We start from the raw sequence: 20,909 nt of genomic DNA, 5'->3' as shown, positions 1-20,909 counted from the left end.
CATTTTGGAACACTGCTGAATTCAGAGTTTGTGGTAACCAAACTCAATGTTTGCTTCCTGTTCTGTAGGTAAAGTGTAATCTTTCTTTTCATTAACAGTGTTAACATTCTGCACTAGCACAACCAGGTCCATTTTATAGCAGCAAACAGCAAGAATCAATAGACAGCTGGGTTTTTTTTTGATGAAGTCTTCCAAAAGCCATAGGCAGAGAGGCTGGAAAACTAATGTGTTTGCTAGGCATCCTTTGTACTTGTTCCTAGATTCAGGTACTGTGTGCTGGAAACTAACAAGCCTCTCTTGGTGCTGTTCAGAGGGAGTCATTAACAGCAGGGAAGTTTATGCCATGTAAGTAGTTATTTCAGGGCCACTGATATACAGCCTGAATAAGTCAAATTTCACATTCATTAAGAGCTATTCTAGGATTTTCATTGGTGGTTTGAGGTTTGAAATTTTTTGGTTTTCAGGGGAAAATGAAAATTAGTGCCTTTCTATCGCACCTTATTTTTACACATTATCACACAGTCCAAACAAGTGCATGTCCAATAACACTCCAGAAACTCAATAACACACAGGCCAAAGCAATACACTTGATTAGCAGTCCAACCACCACCTTCAATATTTAATCCTCCAGATGGACTGTAGCAACTCACCAAGATTCCTTCAACAGTAAGATGTGTGACCTCTACCACCAAGAATTGGACTAGGGCAGATGCACAAAAACACTACCACCTTGGCCCCCTAGGCCCCACAAGCCATTTATCATACATTTGAGCTCCCTTTGTTCTACTTTGTGTAGTTGGGTCACACTGCCTGCACCTACAACATATTGCAACAGTTTAAAGGTGGCAGCTCAACACCACCATCTCCTGAGTAATTACGGGTGGGAAATAAACACTGGCCTAATTGTGATCCAGATGTAGGTTCTCAAATGGGACAGACGGACAGGACACAGGTGAATTATGGAGCATGGTCCTTGGAGAAGGGAAGGGCAGATCAGGCTCATGGACAGGATGGGATGAGGCACCTCTCCTATTTGTAGGCAGGTTATACCTCAGAATATTGAAAAGTACCTGAGCTCTTGGCTGCAAGGTATGATTTGTTGAGTATGATCTATTGGCTGTTGCTTGACCAGTAACGCCCTCCCAATAATGGCCCAAGACCCCACTGAGGAGGGCTTTGAAGGGCTGAGCATACCTTTGTCTCTTCTGATGTCTACACTCAATTGTAGAATCTTTCTGCAGATTTGAGAAGAGATGAGAGATTAACTTATTTTAAATTCATGGGTACTTCAAAAATTTGTGGCACAATTATTGCTTCACAGCAAGAGCAGCAAAGTCAGAACTGTCATTAGTACACCTGTAATTCAACTCAAGTCATGGCTCGAGATGTATTTCTTGGTTCCAATATAGTCTTATTTAATATTAGCCTGATTAAAAAGAAAGATGTTTGCATTCATATTTTATTAAAAGATTCCATTCAATGAAATGACAGATTCCAACATATAAAGTATCTTTTATTTTTAATCAAATGAAATTCAATATTTACATTAACTAACTTCCTTGAATCAAGCCACATCATGTTACAAAGTGAAGTGTCCCACTTAATTTAGAACACATTAATATAATCCAGCAGTGGCCCCTTCACACCTTATGATTTTAATTACTGAATTGAACACCTTCAACCACCATTCAATATTTCTCTAAATAACAGAAAACTTGGGAACAATTATATTAGATTTGAACATGGACAAAAAAATTACTGTTTATAAATACCCATACAATATTTATAAAGTCAACTTTAATAAATCTAGTGTTTAAAGATTATTGCCTGGACAGGTGAATTCTAAGATCCAAAAAGTTGACTGTTGCCTTTCAGTCAGAAAGCCCTTTATCTGTTAACCAAGACACTTCCCAAATAAATAATCGTCCTGAGGAAGGCACTCACAATAAATTTGTATTAAATTGCTTCCAAATGCACATGACCCATTCTTGGAGATTACCATTGTAAATGGAGTGATACTGGAACGTCACTAGGAATTGAGCCACAGGAATTACCTGCTTTTGATTGGAAATAAAGAGGGGAGACGTCCTCTAGCCCCCTAGCTATTCAATAACAGGCAAGATTGAGAAGCCATTTGATTTCTGCAATAATTAGATTGAATCATTTCAGTATCTTGATATGCAATTTGAAGGAGATTAACATAACTTTAGAAACAACATGCCTATCAGCACCAATCCAGATATAACTAAATTTAAGAGGAAGATACCCAAAGGGAGAGGTTCAGTCATTTGATTGAGTTCTGCAGGAAGATTTTAAAAACACAAATTTGCAGAGTCAAAATCTAAAACTGGTGTTGTAATGAAAACAAGGACAGCAATAGAAAAGGCAATGTTGTCAAGTTTTTGAGACTAAGTATTTGGATATTATGTCAAATGTTTGTGGGTATCCTTTGCCATTTTAAACAAAGGAGAAAGGACTATCCATTGGAAGTTTCCAAAGTGATGAAGTTGTGAACAAAATTAGTTAATGTAAATTCTTGTTAACTTGAAGTCAAATTTTGTTGACTTTTTAAAATTCTTCAGTAATTAAAATTAGCCAGGAGCCAATTTAACAGCAAAGGAAATGGATGGACTCAAACTAAATGTTTGAATGGAGTTTACTCTACTGCTTGGTATCACAATAGTTAACAGAAGCAATTTAATGTTCCCCCCATTCATGCAAATAGAACTGTAACACTAACATTTTTGCACTAAGTCCAAAGTGTTAGAGATCAGGGCAAAGGAATGGATGATTGCTTTCAGTACCAGAGTCTCCAAGTCATTGAAAGCAAGTTAAATTCTTCCTTGAAACAGAATGGAATTGATGTTCAAAGTACAACAGCTGGAAGTGCAGAGGGGATGGGGCAAAACTACCTGGGAGCCCAGAATGTCAAGTCCAGCTTCATTTGGAACGTGCTCCCACCCTTCTCAAGCCTCACTGCTGACATTAGAAAGTAGGTTGGGACAGAAGATTTGAAGGCTAGGAATTTTGTCAGTCCCTGCCATGAAGAACAGCATTGTGAATAGGCTCCAGTGTACAGTCAAAGTCTGGGCTCAGACCTGGAGCCCAACAACATGCCAGCTCAACTGCTTAAATTAAACAGTTATTAAAAAACAGGAATGTGTGGGGTGGACTAATTCTGTTGAATCCATAAAACTGCAAAGTCTTGCTCTTGCTTCAGAGCCAGAACCAGACAGTATTGCTTTTATGACCACGTGACATTGAAACATCTCATATTAATGCAGTGTCCTTCAAGTATGGTGGGAGTTAGAAAGAAAATAAAAACTCACCAGAGCTCCATTCTTATGGTAGCAGAGTAATTCCATGCATCTTTGGTGCTCCCACACCACATTTTGCCTGTCATGCTTCAGTTCAGGGCTACACTTCTAAAGAGTCTACATATTTTCACAGTGCACTTTTCAGCTTCAGAATATTACTACCAATAGCTAAAATTTTCTAGCTGGTGAAGGTGAGAATGAAAAGCAATGGAAGTTCGCTAAACTAGAAATCAAAAAATGATAAAGTCATAAGTTGTTAATAAAGTTTTTGAACAGCTTTTTGTTTTGAGGTGGTGATTTAAAGTCTACATAGGAAATTCATGTAAGTTTCCACATTAATCGTGATCACTCAAAGACTAACAGGATAGCCAACTATCATTCTTCCCAAACATCTAGCTACAATTTCATAAACGGGCAGGAATCTAGCTTCAGAACATACAAGCGCTTTTCCGTCTAATTGCAAATTAAAAAGGTCATGAAATATTCCAAGCAAAACTATGGACAAGGATCGTTTATAGACATGAGGGCTTTCCCTAAACATTTTGTACAGTACCATGCCAAATTTGTTGCTTACAGCATATTACACAATTGAAATTAGATGTTACTGAATTTAAAGTAATTTTTATAAACTACAGTACCTGTTATTTCTTTAATAACTTCATATTAACTAGTTAAGATTGTACCTTTATTCTAGTTTATTGAAGTTCACAATAATTGACTCAAAAATGTTCCACCAAAAATGGGCTGCATATTCTCAGTCTTTGGTAATAAACAGAAGAAGTTGTCTTCCATACTTTTTCCTCTATTATAGAAAAGGTACAGCCAGAGATGGACAATAAAGTGCTACTCCCAAATTTCTGATGCAGATATTTACACAACTGAGATGTTAACTAGTCAAAAGAACATAATCCTCCTCTGAGCCTATTAAAATTTTAGCTTCATTTTCTTTTGGAAGCTACTTGAACTTTTTCCAATTTCTCATCGGCTTTTCACTCCTTTGCAACATTATAATCTCTTCAGATCTCTGAATGCATCCAAGGTATGGGTATAATGAGGTCAATTGTCAATTGTTCAGCTACTGTTTACATTGTCTGGTGGTTTAACAAAGGCGGCACAGTTACGTCACACAGCCACACTACCACAGTGATTTTTAAATGGGCCTGTAAGTCAGCAAATGCTCTCCTATTTTATGGGAGATTGCTGCTGATTATGCACCAAAATGCCACTGCCACCTTATTGTATTAGGCAGCAAACCTTAAAATGACTGCTGAAAACTGCTAAGTAAAAATCCTGCAACATCTAACAAGGACAACCTCTCCCGGTGCCCAAAAAAAAAAGCAAAGCAGTCAGCTGCTGTGCTACCATTGCTCAGGCACAACCAAATCTGGACCGTGGCTTTGGAGCATATGCTTAAAATTGCTCCAGTACTGCATTTCTGTCACAGCCTTGTAATGGCGATAGCTCTGGCATTGTTAGCAGAACAACAAGGCAAATAGGACAAGTCTTGCTGGATAGAGTTTTCACCAAAACAGAGATAGAACCACACTGTCAGCATACAGCTGCAGGACAATTACAAAAAGGTAGGTACAAAATCCAAGTGTGAATGGAGAAGTATTTGGTGTTCAGTCCTTTTGTGCTGTTCCATTTCTACAACATCAGTCCCCTCAGTATAAACAAGACTGAACTTGGCAGGCAAGATCAAGATCACGCTAAATCATTGATTATGCATTATGATCAATAAGGAAATTAATTGGTTGTAGTGCATGTGGGTTTTCAGCAAGTCCTCAAGGTACCAAAAATCTAATGGAGAAGAGCAAGGATAAGACATTGAGAAATAGAACAATTATTTTTTGAAATGGCCATTTCTTTTCAAAAAAGAGGAAATGGGAAATGAGAAAAAAAACACTTCAGAACAACTTTTACGAACAATTGGATAGCAATGTAGTCCAGGGATTAATTGGGTTCAGTGTGCAGTATTGTCTTGGATATAGGGCTAGAAGGAATTCAGTCCATTCTTGAACAGAATATTTAAAAATAGGTAGCTAAATAAATAAAGTACAATAAGAAACTACAAGATGACATAGGTAAGATGGTGGAATGGAAAAAAGGTATGCCAGACAGAATTCAATGTTTGTAAATTCTGTAAAGAAAAAACTGGATGATTTGTGATAAGAGTCAGAGGTCTGGAAATTTTCAATAAAACTGCATATGCAACGATGTGGAAACTCACTTGTGCTTGTCCAAATTCCACAGACAGGTCCAGTCTGGACTATTTCATAGGGCACTCGAATAGTCCAGATATAGACACTCCAACACTGTCCAATCACTTTTTCAGGGTACAGAAGAGTCCACCATAATTCCACATAGTGGAAAGTATTATTCTTTAATTCCTTCAGCTCCCATTGAAGCCACTCTGATAAAGTCATTAATCCTGTTCTGGACTATTACAAGAAATAAGTAAAGGTTGGGATCATTAAACAGCATTTTAAAAAAGACGACTTACAAAGTCCACCCATTGTCATGAATTCCATAAAGACCTTCTAATAGCCAAAAGGTTTCCAAAAGAACAAAAATGTCCTTAATGACGTTTCACGCGCAAAGTGCAGCCAAATCCAAAAACAGAATTTCAGTCTAATCACAAATTTTACCAGACCTGGGACTATGCCCATTTTTGCAGGAGAAAGTGCTTCCCTTCAGCTCCAGAAACTAAAGAAATAAGGAAATAATTTTTTTAAAAAATGTAATACTGACTACGAGCTGCAAGATCACAGCTGAACTATTATGCACCATCCTTTCCACTTACCCCCTGTCCCCAATACAGGATAGGTGTTGAAGCCAGAGACAAAAATTACATAGAACAGGTATGCATTTCTCAGGGCAGTTCTTCAAATATTGAAACTTCAATAGTGATTCAGCCCCCTTCTCAAAAAAATGAAAAATGAAAACTGCAGTTACATTCTTACAGAAAAGATGCATGGCTGCTCCATCAAACCAACCTCAAGTTGGTTTCACCTACACAATGGGCGAACAAATTTTAATAAAAATCTATTTCAATGAAAAACTTTGATTAAATAATCTGGTAGCCCTTCAAGTGAAACTATTGAACTGATACACAAGTATTTAGTAACTATTATTTCCATTGTACAGAACAAAAAATTAAATAGGAGAGAGAGTGTGAAAATGGAGATGGTTAAAATGGAAAAAACAGTGTCCAGTTTCTTTCCAAGAAGGAAATGTCAGGCTCTTGCATTCAACAGAATCTTGATTGCCCATTAAAAATTATAATGAAGTTTGTGGTGGTTTTGGAAAAGAACCTACAGAAATTTTTATTTTTCTAGAACAACTAATTTTGCTGTGAACAGTTTTCCACATTTCTAGAAGTTCTGCTGGAAGCAGTTTGTGTACGACCATTATGCTTTTATAAAAGCAAGGCTCTTTATTCATCTTACTGTTTTTGTTTTTCACAATGCCAAAGGTCCTAAAGCCTCGATGATTAATGGGACTTATGCTGAGCACTTCGAGGCACATCCCCAGAAAAACATCATCAATTGGGTACAACTCTAAGTTTTCAGAAACTTTGTACAATCTTCTTGCAAGTGAACCAGCCATCAGAAAGCCACCACCCCCTGCATAAGGTGGATAATATGTCTTATTGTACAAAGCTTCTGGAATATAATATTTATTTTCCTTTTTGCGAATTGGTTTTGCCTTATACAGAACATCGCCAACAAAAAGATCAGTAATTTTCGGTATATTAAGAAATTCAAGAATATTCTCTGTACTGACAAACACATCATCATCACCTTTAAAAATATACTCCACGGTCTCACAATATGTAGAGAACCATTTGAGAAAGTTAACCTCTTTCAAGGTGAGATTGAAAAACGTGTCCATGAAGTCCCATTGAAGTATATCCCCATAAATAATATCCTCATATTCCAGCAGTCTTTGGTGGTGAAGCCTCTCATTGTCATTGGACGAAGTCCCTAAAAGGAATAAGATTTTCACTTGCTTCCCATCCATCACCATTTTATTGCCCCATGTTTTCCTAATGGCCTCCCTGCGCTCATACTGAGTTATGATGGATTTAACAACTAACAAGAGGTAGATATCACCACTGCATTTTTCAGGATGGTTAAGAATCATTGGGAAATACCTACAGTGTCTATATTGTAAGAACTGTTTGAAATTTGACTCCAAGTCTTTGAACCATTCAGTATGAGCGAGGTGGTCGTTGGGAGTGCAATTGACACTAGTCACGTCCCATTGTTTGGTCTTTCCCCTTGCTTCTGTTACCATTGGTGTCTCAGTGGTAGCAATCTCTGATTTTTGATGACTCCAGAAGTTTCCCTTGGGAGTGAAGTAATTCAGAAAAGTAGAAACCAATTCATCCTCTGTAAAAGTGGATCTTTGGGAGATATTCTGCAATTCCTGGCTAGTTCTGTTGCTTCTTTGCAGCACAGTCAAGGTTATCACAGTCACAAAACAGCTAACGCAGCAGGCCTTTAACAGTCTCATCTTCCGAAAGCACATGCTCGTCAAAATATAGTGTCTGAAATCAACGAAATAGAAACACAGTAGTTAGTTATTCAGATATTACAGCTAAATAAATTACAATCAATATACAAGAACCAGTTACCTTTGTTAAGCTATACTGAATCATCCATCCATCTGCTTTACATTCACCTACATGATCTCTACCAATAGTGAAAGGAGCAATTTCATACAGCAACCACGAGCATTTTACACTGATAGTAAATATTATGGACACTAATCAGCAAACTCAGAGGCTGTGTTGTTGACCACAACTAAGGATCTTCACACACACACACACTTTTACTGGTCCTTTATTTCTGGAGGGCTGATGTATGCTTAACAAAAGGAAAAATCAATAAAAAGATAGATTGAATAATTATAGGCCACTCAGTCTAACCAGAGGGGGGCCAAGTCAGAAAGACATTGACTGTTTGTCAGAAATAATCACTCAAAAGGATTGGCAGCATGGAGAATGACATTGATGGCTTTATTTTTGATACAGTTTGCAGGGATTTTAGCAATGCTTTTGACAGTCATTCCTGGTCAGAAATAAAAACCTCATGGGATCCAAGGAAAGGTAGTAAGTTGGACCAAAAGTGAGTGAGTGGCCAGAAGTAAAGTATGAATGAAGAACAGATGTTTGTGCGTCTAGCATCGCCAAGATTCATCGGATACAATAAAAATGAAGTGGACTGCCAATCATTAGTCAATCTTAAAAGGGACAAAAAAAAAATTGCAGATAAAAAGTTACATTAGTAAGGAGGAAAGCTGTGGTTGATGAGCTGTTCAGGTGAGCAGACCAGGTCAAGCGGAATTCAGAGATAACAAGGTGTAGAGCTGGATGAACACAGCAGGCCAAGCGGCATCACAGGAGCAGGAAGGCTGATGTTTCGTGCCTAGACCCTTTCTGAAGGAGGGTCTAGGCCCGAAACATCAGCCTTCCTGCTCCTCTGATGCAGCTTGGCCTGTGTTCATCCAGCTCTACACTTTGTTGTCTCAGATTCTCCAGCATCTGCAGTTCCTACTGTCTCAAGTGGAATTCAGTCTGGAGAAGTGTGAAGGAAGACATTTGGGGACAGTTAAAAAAAAATACACTACATGGTAGAAAAAACAAGTGTAAAGAAGAGCAGAAAGAGCATAACTGCTACACACAGGTCCCTGAAAGTAACAGCAGCCAGATATGGTTAGTTACCACAATGGTACCAAGTCATCCACAGACAGATATCCACAGACTACTAGACATGGATTTGTTTTACGTCATTAAAATGCTAGGGAATGGGCATTGCTGGCTGATCCAACATTTATTGGCCACCCCTAGTTGCCCTAGAGAACCTTCTTGAACTGCTGTAACCCACAAGCTGTCGGTTGACCTACAATGCCCTTAGGGAAGGACTTGTAGGATTTTGAGCCAGTGATGGAACAGCAAGATATTTCCAAGTCATGATGGTAAGGGGCTTGGAGGTGAAATTATAGGTGTCATCCTTCCAGATGGACATGGTCATGGGTTTGAGTGTTGTCTCAGGAGTTCTCTGAATTTCTACACTGCATCTTGTAAATGACACTGCTGCTAAGTTGGACAAGCATATGGACGTACATGGAATAGTGTAGGTTAGATGGGCTTGAGATCGGTATGACAGGTTGGCACAACATTGGAGGGCCGAAGGGCCTGTACTGTGCTGTAATGTTCTATGTTCTAAGTGTTGGTGATTGAGGGAGTGGATGTGGTACTAGTTAAGAGGGCCCACTTTGTCCTGAATGATGTCATGCTTCTTGAATGCTGTTGGAACTGCAACCATCCAGGCAAAAGGACATTATTCTACTGGGGAGTCAGATGGGGAGTTAGACACTGCAGGATTCCTAGTTTGACATGCTTTTGTAGGGTGCTGTAGTATTTACAAGTCCAGTTCAATTTCTGGTAAATGGTAACCCAAGACATTCCATTCAAGTGGTGATACTAACACTTGAATGAAGAGGTCAATGGCTAGATCCTCCCTCATGTGAATGGTCATTTCCTGGCATGAATGGGTTGACAAGTAATAAACTTAGATATTGTCCAATTTTGCATTTGAACGTGGACTGCTTCAGTATCTGAGAAGTAGTGAATGTTGAACATTTTACTGATCATTGCACATATCCCTGCCTCTGATCTAATGGAGAAAAGCTCATTGAGGAATTCTTGCAGCCCTGGAGCTGAGATTACTGACTTTCAACCACCATAAGCATCATCTTTAGCGCTAAGCATAACTCAGTTTTCCTCCTGATACTCTGATTCCAGTTTTTTAGGATCTGAGTTCTGGAAATCAACTCTTTTGTTGATGTTTGTACCAAGGCCGTAATGAGGGTAGGAGCTGAGTGGCCCTGACTGAACAAAACCTGGTGTCATTACGCAGGTTATTGCTAAACAGATGCTGCTTAGTGCTACCAATGACACCTTTCTTCACTACTGATGGAGGAGCTTGGAGTGTAGACTGTAGGGCATATCCAAGCAAGTCAATCTCTACAATGAGAGAACAGTCGACACCACCCCAAGGAGCATCCTACCCAGACCCATTCCCCTATCTCGGGTTTCCACGTCGAACCCACCAAAACTACACATCCCGGAACACCATGGCCAATCCACTTGGCCTGCACATCTTTGGACTGTGGGAGAAAACCAGAGCACCCGGAGGAAACACACGCAGACACTGGGCAAGTGTGCAAATTCCACAGACAATTGCCAGAGGTTGCAATCGAACCTGGGTCCCTGGCGCTGTGAGGCCACTGTGCTGCCCCTACTCTCCCCATCGTTGGGTGGATGCCAGTTTTGTAGCTGTTCTGGAACAGCCTGACTAGGGATGAGGCAAGATCCGGAGCACAAGTCTTCAGTACTATTACTGGAATGTTGGCAGGGCCCATATATCTTTACAGTATTTAATGCCACCAACCATTTCTTGATATCATGTGGAATTAATTGAATTTGCTGAAGACTGGTATCTGTAATGCTGGAGACCATTGGAGGAGGCAGAGGTAGACCATCTGCTCAGCAAACTTCAGCCAAAAGTGCCGTGAATGCTTCAGCCATATCATTTGCGCTGATGTACTGGGCTCTTCATGGAGCCTCCTCCTACAGAAAGTTGTTTAATTGTCCAACACCATTCACAACTGAGTACGGCAGAACTCGGATGCAATCTTTTGCTTGTGGGATTGCTTTCTATCACTTGCTGTTTGGTATGCAAGCAATCCTGTTCAGTAGTTTCAACAGGTTGACACCTCTTTTAGGTACGCATGGTGCCACTCCTGGCATGAACACCACCATTCTTCATTGAGCCATGATTGATCCTCTAGTGATGAAGTTGGGGGTGGGTGCAGAACATGTTACAGTATAGTTCTAATGTTACTTGTGGCCTCAAGTGGCTCATGGATACGCAGCCTCAAGTTACCAAATCTATCCCATTTAGCATTGTACATAGGAGGATATCCTTAATTAAAAAAATCAAAACATACAAATTCTGTGCAGTGGTCACTCTTACTGATACTGTCATGGACTGATGCACTTGTAGCCAGATTGGCAGGGATGGTTTAAGCAGCAGTTGTGCTCTGGTCAATTCCCACTACCTGCTGCAGACCCAGTCTAGCAGCTTGTGTCATTTAGAACCTGGCCAGCTTAGTCAGTCATGGCGCTGCCATTTTGCTCTTGGTGAAAGGCATTGAAGTTCCCTCCACCCAGAGAATGTTCTGTGCCCTAACGACCTTCTGTGCTTCCTCTAAATGGTGTTCAACATGGAATGTCATTGATTCATCAGCTGGGGGGGGGGGGGGGGGGGGGGGGGCGGGCGGGCAGCGGCGCTTGGGGGCAGCAAGTGACCCAACACATGAGACTTCGTGGTGTTTTAGAGTCAATTTTGAGGACAAAAAAAGACTATTCCCTCTCAACTATACACCACTGTACAGCCACGTCTTAGTGGGACAGTTCATATCCAGGGTTAGTGATAGCATTATCTGGGAGTCGTACTCCAAAAGCATATCTGACAGACAAAACGTCAGACTAATGCTTGACTGGTCTGAGAGTCTCCCAATTTACCCCCCACATGTTAGTAAGGCAGTCTTTTCAGGATTTACAGGGCTGTGTTTGCTATTGTTTCCAGTGCAGGAGGTCTGTCTAGTTCCATTGCTTTTTTGAACCTTTACAGTGATTAATATAACTGATGAAATGGCCTAGCCAGTCAAGGAGGACAGTTAAGAGCCAAGCACATTAGATCAGATTCAGGCAGCAGTTTCCTTCCCTAAAAAGATAAAGTCATTACATAGCCTTACCAGATCATAGGGCTGCTCTCTTGTTAAAGGGAGATGGCTGGCTCTGGATTAACCAAGCTGAGTCCTTCATAGTGACCTCAGCCAATGCAAGAATTGAACCCACACTGTGTCTACATTGCAAACCAAATCATTCTCTAAAGAACACAGAACCAGTTGGATTTTTAAGACTAACAACAACAGCTTCATGGTCATTAGCTTTAATTCTAGATTATTGGATTCATATGCCACCATTTGCCCTGTTCCTGGAATTCATGGCCTATTTGTATTATCGTTAGACAATCAACTCCCCTGAATGACAATGCATAAAGAGAGCAGGGAGTGTACAGTAAATTGTATAAAAACATTGGTTACAACCAGAGTACTGTGTGAATTCATCAGATAAACCAGAAGACTGTCATAACAGTGTGAAAATTAGACTATTTCTTCAAGCTGCTGTATCTGGAGAGACAATTTTCTGCAACACTATTCCTACTTCACACTTTTGACAGGATTCCCAACTTTGGTTGGAGGGTTTCTACAGAACGTTTGATGTAATACTTGCCACAATTCTGGAAATGTTACTTGCCAGCTTGCTGACCACAGTGGATACTTCTTTCAAAAATTGGACTTTATCCCAGAACTTAACAGCTGAAGCAGTTTATGTGGTTTACAAAACTAAGATGAAGTGGACTATTTGAAAAGAGATCATGATGTCCCTATATCAGGGCATTAGCTCAAGTTGTTTTTGTTTTGATGGAGTACTGGTCATTGGAGACAAATTTCAAATGGAACACAAGATGTCCTGTACAAAGCAGCACTTATTTGCTGTGAGGTTGACATGTAAATCAGCAATTCACATCATTTGTCGTTCTTTTCACACACTTTCTTTCAGTTCTTAAGCAGACTTGAGTAAGCTATATAACAAGGTTCCAAACAGTAGAGTGGTTAGCAAGGTTAGATCACATGGAATACAGGGAGTGCTAGCCATTTGCTTACAAAATTGGCTTGAAAGGAAGCTAGGACAGAGGATGGTGGAGAGTTGCCTTTTGGACTAGAGGCCTGAGAGCAGAGTGGTGTATCACATGAAAAAGTGAGGTCACCGCTTTTCATCATTTTATATAAAAGGATGTGGATGTGAATGTAGGTCCCGGAGAGGTTTTGAAAGATTGGCAAATTGCTAACATTGTTCCTCTGATCTAGAGGGGAAATAGGGATATTCCAGGAAACTGCAGATCGATGACTCTCAGTAGTTGGGAAGCTACTGTAGAGAATTCTTAGAGACAGGATTTACACACATTTGGAAAAGCATGGCCCTGTGCAGGGGAGGTCATGTCTTACTAGCCTAGCTGAATTTTTCCAAGGAGGTGACCAAGGATATCAGTGAGGGTAGAGCAGTAGATGTCGTCTACATGGATTTCAGTAAGGCTTTCAATAAAGTCCATCATGGTAGGGTCATCCAGAAGATTAAGATGGACAGGATCCACAGCGACTGGAGTCCATGGATTCAGAATTGGCTTGCCCATAGAAGCTAGAGAGTATTATGGCAGGTTGCTTTTCAGGCTGGAGGTCCGTACCTAGTGGCATTCCACAGCAATCCACGCTGGGAGCTCTGTTGTTGTTTGCGATCTATGTAATATTTGTTTGGAGATGTAAGTGGGTAGGTTACTAAGATTTGTAAGTAAGAAAGATAGATTTGGAGGAGTTGCGGTTAGTGTAGAGGTTATCAAATGATAGTGAAACATAGATCAGTTGCAGATGTGGGCAGATGGAGTTTAATCTGGCTATGTGAGGTGCTGCACCTTGGGAGATCAAATGTTAAGGAAAGTACATAGTTGACTGCAGGACCTCTAACTGCACTGATATACAGAAAGATCTTTGCATTCAAATCAATAACTCCCTCCAAGTAGAGATAATGGGAACTGCAGATGCTGGAGAATCCAAGATAACAAAAAAAGTGTGGGGCTGGATGAACACAGCAGGCCAAGCAGCATCTCAGGAGCACAAAAGCTGATGTTTTGGGCCTAGACCCTTTATCAGAGAGTTCTGATGAAGGGTCTAGGCCCAAAACATCAGCTTTTGTGCCCCTGAGATGCTGCTTGGCCTGCTGTGTTCATCCAGCCCCACACTTTGTTATCTTGGAGTCCCTGAAAGTAGATAGGGTGCTAAAAGATGGCAAATGTCATGCTTGCCCTTATTGGTCAAGGAACTGAGTGCAAACAGTCAGGATGTCACGCTGCAGCTTTGTTAGGCCAATGTTGCATTCAGTTCTGGTCACCATATTACAGAAAGGATATGAAGGCTTTTGAGAGGGGGTAGAAGTGATTTACCAAGATGCTGCTTTGATTCGAGGGTTTGAACTATAAAGGAGAGACTGGAAAAATTTGGATTGCTCTCTCTGGAGCAGTAGAGACCAGTAGGAGACTTGAAGTGTATAAAAATTATGAGATGCATTGATAGGTCAGAATATTCTGAAAATTGAAATTTCTAAAACTAGAGGTCATGTATTTAAGGGGTTTGCGGGGGGGGGGGGGTGGTGAAGGGAGTTCAAAAAACTAGATGTGAGAAGCAAGTTGTGTGTTTTAAGAAAAACAGAGGGGCAGGAGTGTGGAAAACACTGCTAGAGGTGTCTAAGAAACTGAGAGACAAGCACATGAATATGCAAGGAATGGAGGGAAATGGCACAAGATCAAGCAGAAAGGATTAGTTTAATTTGGCATCATTAAATTTGGCACATCGTGGGACATAGGGCCTGTTCCTGTGTGGGACAGTTCTATGTTCCATGGGGTGAATGGTTAGTAGGTTTGCAGATGACACCAAAATTGGTTGAGGTAGCAGACAGCCAAGGTTACCCCAAAGTACAATGGAACCTTGATCAGATGGACCAACAGGCTGAGGACTGACAGATGGAGTTTAATTTAGATAAGAGAGGTGCTACATTTCAGGGCCAGACATGAACGTTTAGTAGAAGGGTCCTGAGGAGTGTTGCCAAACAGACGTTGGAGTGCAGGTTCACAGTTCCTTCAAAGTGGAGTTGCAGATAGACAGGATAGTGAAGAAAGCACTTGGTATGTGTGCCTTTAAATATACACATATGAATCAGTTAAAACCCTCTGACTGATTAAAGATCCAACAGCATCTTTGGTTTGTTTAGCATATCCTCAATGATGCAACCCTTGGATCTTTTACTTAAATTCTGTGTCTGATGCCACCTCTCTCACTTAACACCTGAAGGTGGACCAATGCTCCAAAAGCTTGCCTTTTTAAATAAAACTGTTGGACCATACCTGGTGTCATGTTATTTCTGACACTGTTCACCCAAGCCCAACTGCAGCACTTCCATGGCATATTGATCAGTGCATGGAGTATAGAAGTTGGTAGATCACATGACTACAGGACATTGGTTCGGCCACTTTTGGAATACCTCTGATCTCAATGCTATAGGAAGAGTGAAACCTGAAAGGGCTCAGAAAAGACTTAAGGATGTTGCCAGGGATGGATTGTTTGAGCTATAGGGAGAGGCTGAATAGGCTGGGGCTATGTTCTCTGGAGCAGAGGCTGAGGGGTGACCTTATAGAAGCCTTGAAAATCCTGGAGGACCATGAATAGGGTGAGTAGCCAAGGTCTCTTTCCCAGAATAGGGAACTCCAGAAATAGTGGGCATAAGGTGAGGGGTGAGTTGAGAGAGGGGAAAAATTTTTAAAAAGGCATCCAAGGGGCAACTTTTTCCACAGAGACAGTGAGTGTATGGAACAAGCTGCCAGAGGAAGTGGTGGGGCCTGGTACCATTACAACAGTTAAAGGCATCTGAAATGGGTATATATGAATAGGTAGGGTCTATCACCATATCTTCTATATGAAGAGATATGAACTAAATGCTGGCAAAATGGGACTAGATTAAATTTAGTATATCTGGTCAGCATAGACAAGTTAGACCAAAGGATCTATTTCCAAACTGTACAATTCTATGACGATGACAATAATGAAACAAACCTTAAAACTTGAGCTCCAAGTCACATACACAGTAAATCTCCCAAAAGAGAGTGTATTGGAAGTCTGTTCTTGCCTACATCCAAATGTGGAAGACCACCTTTCAGAAGCAGGGGAGAAAACAGAATTAAGGTGTAAACTTGCCAAGCCATTCTAACCAAATCATGACTTAGTTAAATTAGAAACAAAAATCTTTATGATCTTTGAGACAGAGACAGGGAGAGTTTATTCCTGCCCCTATCCTGGGGAATTCTTTCAGCCAGCAGTACAAATACACAATTGGGTAGAAGTCATTTTAAAGCATCATTGCAGGTTTTCCTCTGAAGAGTGTTTGAAGTACAAACCATGAGATTTCTTGACTTGGTTAGGAATTGAAAGTGAATGCTAACTCTGATCAGGTACCAATCTCTAAAATCGGAGATCTTGATTGCAAGTCTTGTGACATCAAGAAAGCAAAAAGAATCGATGGCTTGAGAATTAATTTTAATTTTGTCACCATCTGAAAGATTCAAGGAAGACTAGTTGGAACGTCTGACAGCAACCGCATTAAAGTTAATATACACGAGATCTTGGAGCACAAGTCCATAGTTCCCCGAAAGCAGCAACATATGTGAACAAGTGGTAAAGGCAGTGTACAGCATGCTTACTGTCAACAGTTAGGGCATTGAGTATGAAGTTGGCAAGTCACATTACAGCTGTATAAAACTTCAGGTCACATTTGGAGCACGTTGTGACCATAATTACACAACATTATAAGGAGGACATGGAGGCGCCGGCAACTGTGCAAGAGGTTTACTAGGCCCTTGCCTGGATTTGAGTGGATTAGTTATAAAGGAGGTTGGACAAACTTGGATTGTTTTTACGAGAGCAGAGGGGCAATCTGATAAATGTCTGTAAAATGAGGAGGCCTGGATAGGGTAGACAGTGGAAGTCTTTTTCCAACATTTAAACTCGAACAGCAGGGAAGTGGGAGATATGGACCACAGGTATACAGACAGGATTAATTTAGAATGGCATCATCGTCACAGACACAGTGGGATGAACGGCCTGTTCTTGGGTTGTACCTTTCTGTGTTCAACATAGTATTTTGCTCATGATTTGCATTATCTATCACTCATGGCCATTAATTGAGTAGGCTTGCATATTCGAGAGGTTGGGATAAAAGTTAGGGGGATAAAAGTTAGGAGGCCAAAACCAAAACAAAACTTGTTATAACAATTTAGAAAATGACTGAGCCACTATCATTGACATTAACCTAATTCTGAATATTTTTTACTGCTAAATCAAGTAACATTTAATACACGATTCAAGGATGTAGGGAAGCTAAAAAGTAAACCAATGTCATGAGCAAAATTGACAGCAAAACCTACAAAACTCACCAAGATTCAGACCAACATATGGCAAAAAGAAAAGTGCAGTTAATAAATTGAACATATTGTCTTCATATGGAGAGATTCTGTAATGCGTTCTCCTCAATAACCAAAGGAAATAAATTTTGAAGTATTTGAGTTCAACCTTCAAAATGTGGTGATTTTTAAAATGGTTCTGTCACCCTTGTAGGAATCTGTTGTAGCCTAACTTTTAAAGTTAAAATAAAGACAACTTGTTTTGCAATTTGTGCAATTTAGCCAATAACTTCATTATAAAAGATAACAGTTAACCTTATTTATTCTATTTTCTTTTGGCATTTCGTAAGTTCTACTTTTTTTTTAAAAAACAAAGCCTATGTCTAACTCAGTAAATCTACTAAATAAAAGGGAAGGTTGGTGCAGTTGCTCAATTTAATGCTTGATAAATGATCTCTCAATCTACGCACAAGAGATTTAAAAAATGAACCTAAGGAACTTGATAGCACAACAACCTTTTGTATACAGAAGGTTACGTAACAATAACTGCATCTTGCACAATTGATTATTTCATGTGTATAATACTGCAATTTTTTTGCCACTGCTCAGGTACTGTACTAGAAACAAACTATGCAATATTATGAAAATATTTGTTGTCAGTCTTGCAAAAGTATTGTTAAAAAGGTGACCAAGCTGTGTTCAGTTAGAAGTCAACAATAAACTAAATGCCTCCCTAACTTGTTCTTCCTCCCACCCCAAGCCGCACCTCCATCTCCTACCTACTAACCTCATCCCACCTCCTTGACTTGTCCATCTTCCCTGGACTGACCTATCACCTCCCTACCTCCCCACCTATCTTTTAATCGCCATCTTCGGTCCGCCTCCCCCTCACTCCCTATTTATTCCAGAACCCTCACCCCATCCCCCTCTCTGACGAAGGGTCTAGGCCCGAAACGTCAGCTTTTGTGCTCCTGGAGATGCTGCTGGGCCTGCTGTGTTCATCCAGCCTCACATTTTATTATCTATAATAAACTAAATGATCCAGTTTAAAACAAAATGCATTTGAATTGAAAAAAGTTCAAATGTGTAAAATTGAATATTAATTCAATACCAGAGGACACATTATTTCTCAGCAAATAAATTGCAAATCAGTTAAAAGGTATATTTCAATAAATCAATTGCAAAAGCAATTGTTCCATGTTCAGATGTATTACCAGGTCACAATGGAGATCATAATTTGACAGTTCTGTAACTGAAATAATCAATGAATTATTGTCAGAATGACTAAATTTCTCAACAGCAAACAGACATTGTAATGATAACACACTTGAATGCATCTTCTAGGATGAGCCCCATTGTTCTTCTGAACTCGTGGTATTCTGAAATTCAGTAGGGCAATAAAGAACTTTCAAATGCACCCTTAGGTGTCTCAAAACATGTTAACTAACACCCAAGAGTTATTTATTGTTTTCTGGCTCCAATCAAATTAAGTATGACGATTACAGAATTGGGTCACCAATATCTGATATCAGCCACTGAATGTACGATCAAGTTCTCTCATTCAACCTTCAGCAAGGAAATACTTGACTGCAGCACAGACCTTAACACTGGGAGAATCTGAGCTGTAATAAGTTCACATGCATCTGAAAATTCATATTCCCTTTCCTGCGAACTCCAGGCTAGATACAACTTTGGGTAAGATGGTGGACATTTGTTACAATACAAACAATCCTGAAGAGACTGATCTTTATTTGCTATAGGTACAACCTCTCACTCTGGTTAGCACTTTTCTCAAGTCAAGAATAAAAGATTCTACAGGAGTGATTTGCAAGTGTTTTGCACCTCTGGACCACTCAAAAGTTGTTTGTTGGGGGGGGGGGGGGGTGGAAGAAGGAAGAAAAAAAATTCCTTGGGTTACGATAACAAAGTGTGGAGCTCGATGAACACAGCAGGCCAAGCAGCATCTCAGGAGCACAAAAACTGACGTTTCGGGCCTAGGCCGTTCGGGGGGGGGGGGTCTGGAATAAATAGGGAGAGAGGGGGAGGCGGACCGAAGATGGAGAGAAAAGAAGATAGGTGGAGAGGAGAGAGTATAGGTGGGGGAGGGGATAGGTCAGGCCATGGAAACGGGATGAGGTGGTAGGTAGGAAATGGAGATGCGGCTTGGGGTGGGATGATGGGATGGGTGAGAGGAAGAACAGGTTAGGGAGGTGGAGACAGGCTGGACTGGTTTTGGGATGCAGTGGGTCGGGGAGGGGGCGTGGGGGGAGCGGGGGGTGAAGGAGGGGACGAGCTGGGCTGGTTTTGGGAATGCCGGGGTGGATTTCGAAGCTCGTGAAATCCACATTGATACCATTGGGCTGCAGGGTTCCCAAGCAGAATATAAGGTTGCAAGAACAGCAACTTCGGGTGGCATCACTGTGGCACTGCAGGAGGCTCAAGATGGACATGGAGGGAGGGGGACTTAAAATGGTTCACGACTGGGAGATGCAGTTGTTTATTGCGAACCGAGCGGTGTTCTGCAAAGCGGTCCCCAAGCCTCCACTTGGTTTCCCCCATGTAGAGGAGATCACACCTAGTGCAATGGATACAATATACCACATTGGCAGATGTGCAGGTGAACATCTGCTTGATATGGAAGGTCATCTTGGGGCCTGGGATGGGGGTGAGGAAGGGAGGTGGTGTGGGGGCAAGTGTAGCACTTCCTGTGGTTACAGGGGAAGGTGCCAGGTGTGGTGAGGTTGGAGGGGAGTGTGGAGCAAACAAGGGAGTTGCAGAGAGAGTGGTCTCTCCGGAAGGCAGACAAGGGTGGGGATGGAAAAATGTCTTGGGTGGTGGGGTTGGGTTGTAGATGGCAGAAGTGTCGGAGGATGATGCGTTGTATCTGGAGGTTGGTGGGGTGGTATGTGAGAACGAGGGTGGTGGGGAGGGGGGAGAGAAGATCCTCTTGGGACGGTTGTGGCGGGGTGCGAGGGATGAGGGGTCAAGGGTGTTCTCGACCACTGTCGGGGGGGGGGGGGGGGGGGGGGGGGTGGAAAGAGAGACAGGAGTTGCAATTCTTGAATGTGGACATCTGGGATGTGCGGGAGTGGAATGCCTCATCCTGTGAGCAGATGCGGAGGAATTGGGAATAGGAGATGGAATTTTTGCAGGAGGAGGTGTATTCTAGGTAGCTGAGAGTGTTAGTGGGCTTGAAATTGACATCAGTTTCTGGCTGGTTGCCTGAGATGGAGACAGAGGTCCAGGAAGGTGACGGATGTGCTGGAGATGGCCCAGGTGAACTGAAGGTTGGGGTGGAAGGTGTTGGTGAAGTGGATGAACTGTTCGAGCTCCTCTGGGGAGCAAGAGGCGGCGCCGATACAGTCAATGTAACGGAGGAAGAGGTGGGGTTTGGGGCCTGTCTAGGTGCAGAAGAGGGACTGTTCCACGTAACCTACAAAGAGGCAGGCAT

The 20,909-nt window shown here is 41.3% G+C and overlaps 1 protein-coding gene across 3 annotated transcripts in view; it reads right to left on the bottom strand.

Moving 5' to 3' along the window:
- Positions 1-1,555: 1,555 nt before the first annotated feature.
- The window catches only part of b3gnt7 (UDP-GlcNAc:betaGal beta-1,3-N-acetylglucosaminyltransferase 7), a 37,379-nt gene continuing 18,025 nt past the window's right edge, over positions 1,556-20,909 (bottom strand). For 2 of the 3 annotated variants that reach the window (XM_048541547.2, XM_048541546.2), the window contains 2 exons: positions 16,116-16,212; positions 1,556-7,869 (listed from right to left, as the gene is read on the bottom strand). In XM_048541547.2, the coding sequence (XP_048397504.1) occupies positions 6,597-7,850 (1,254 nt within the window). In that variant the 5' untranslated portion in view covers positions 7,851-7,869; positions 16,116-16,212 and the 3' untranslated portion in view covers positions 1,556-6,596. The remainder of the gene's footprint in view (positions 7,870-16,115; positions 16,213-20,909) is intronic. The other variant, XM_048541545.2, reaches the window with a different exon arrangement.

This window comes from Stegostoma tigrinum, chromosome 14, assembly GCF_030684315.1.
Source record: "Stegostoma tigrinum isolate sSteTig4 chromosome 14, sSteTig4.hap1, whole genome shotgun sequence".
In the NCBI taxonomy this organism is placed as follows: domain Eukaryota; kingdom Metazoa; phylum Chordata; class Chondrichthyes; order Orectolobiformes; family Stegostomatidae; genus Stegostoma; species Stegostoma tigrinum.
The sequence above is the reverse complement of the archived record's forward strand: the minus strand, read 5'-3'. Positions and strand labels throughout refer to the sequence as shown.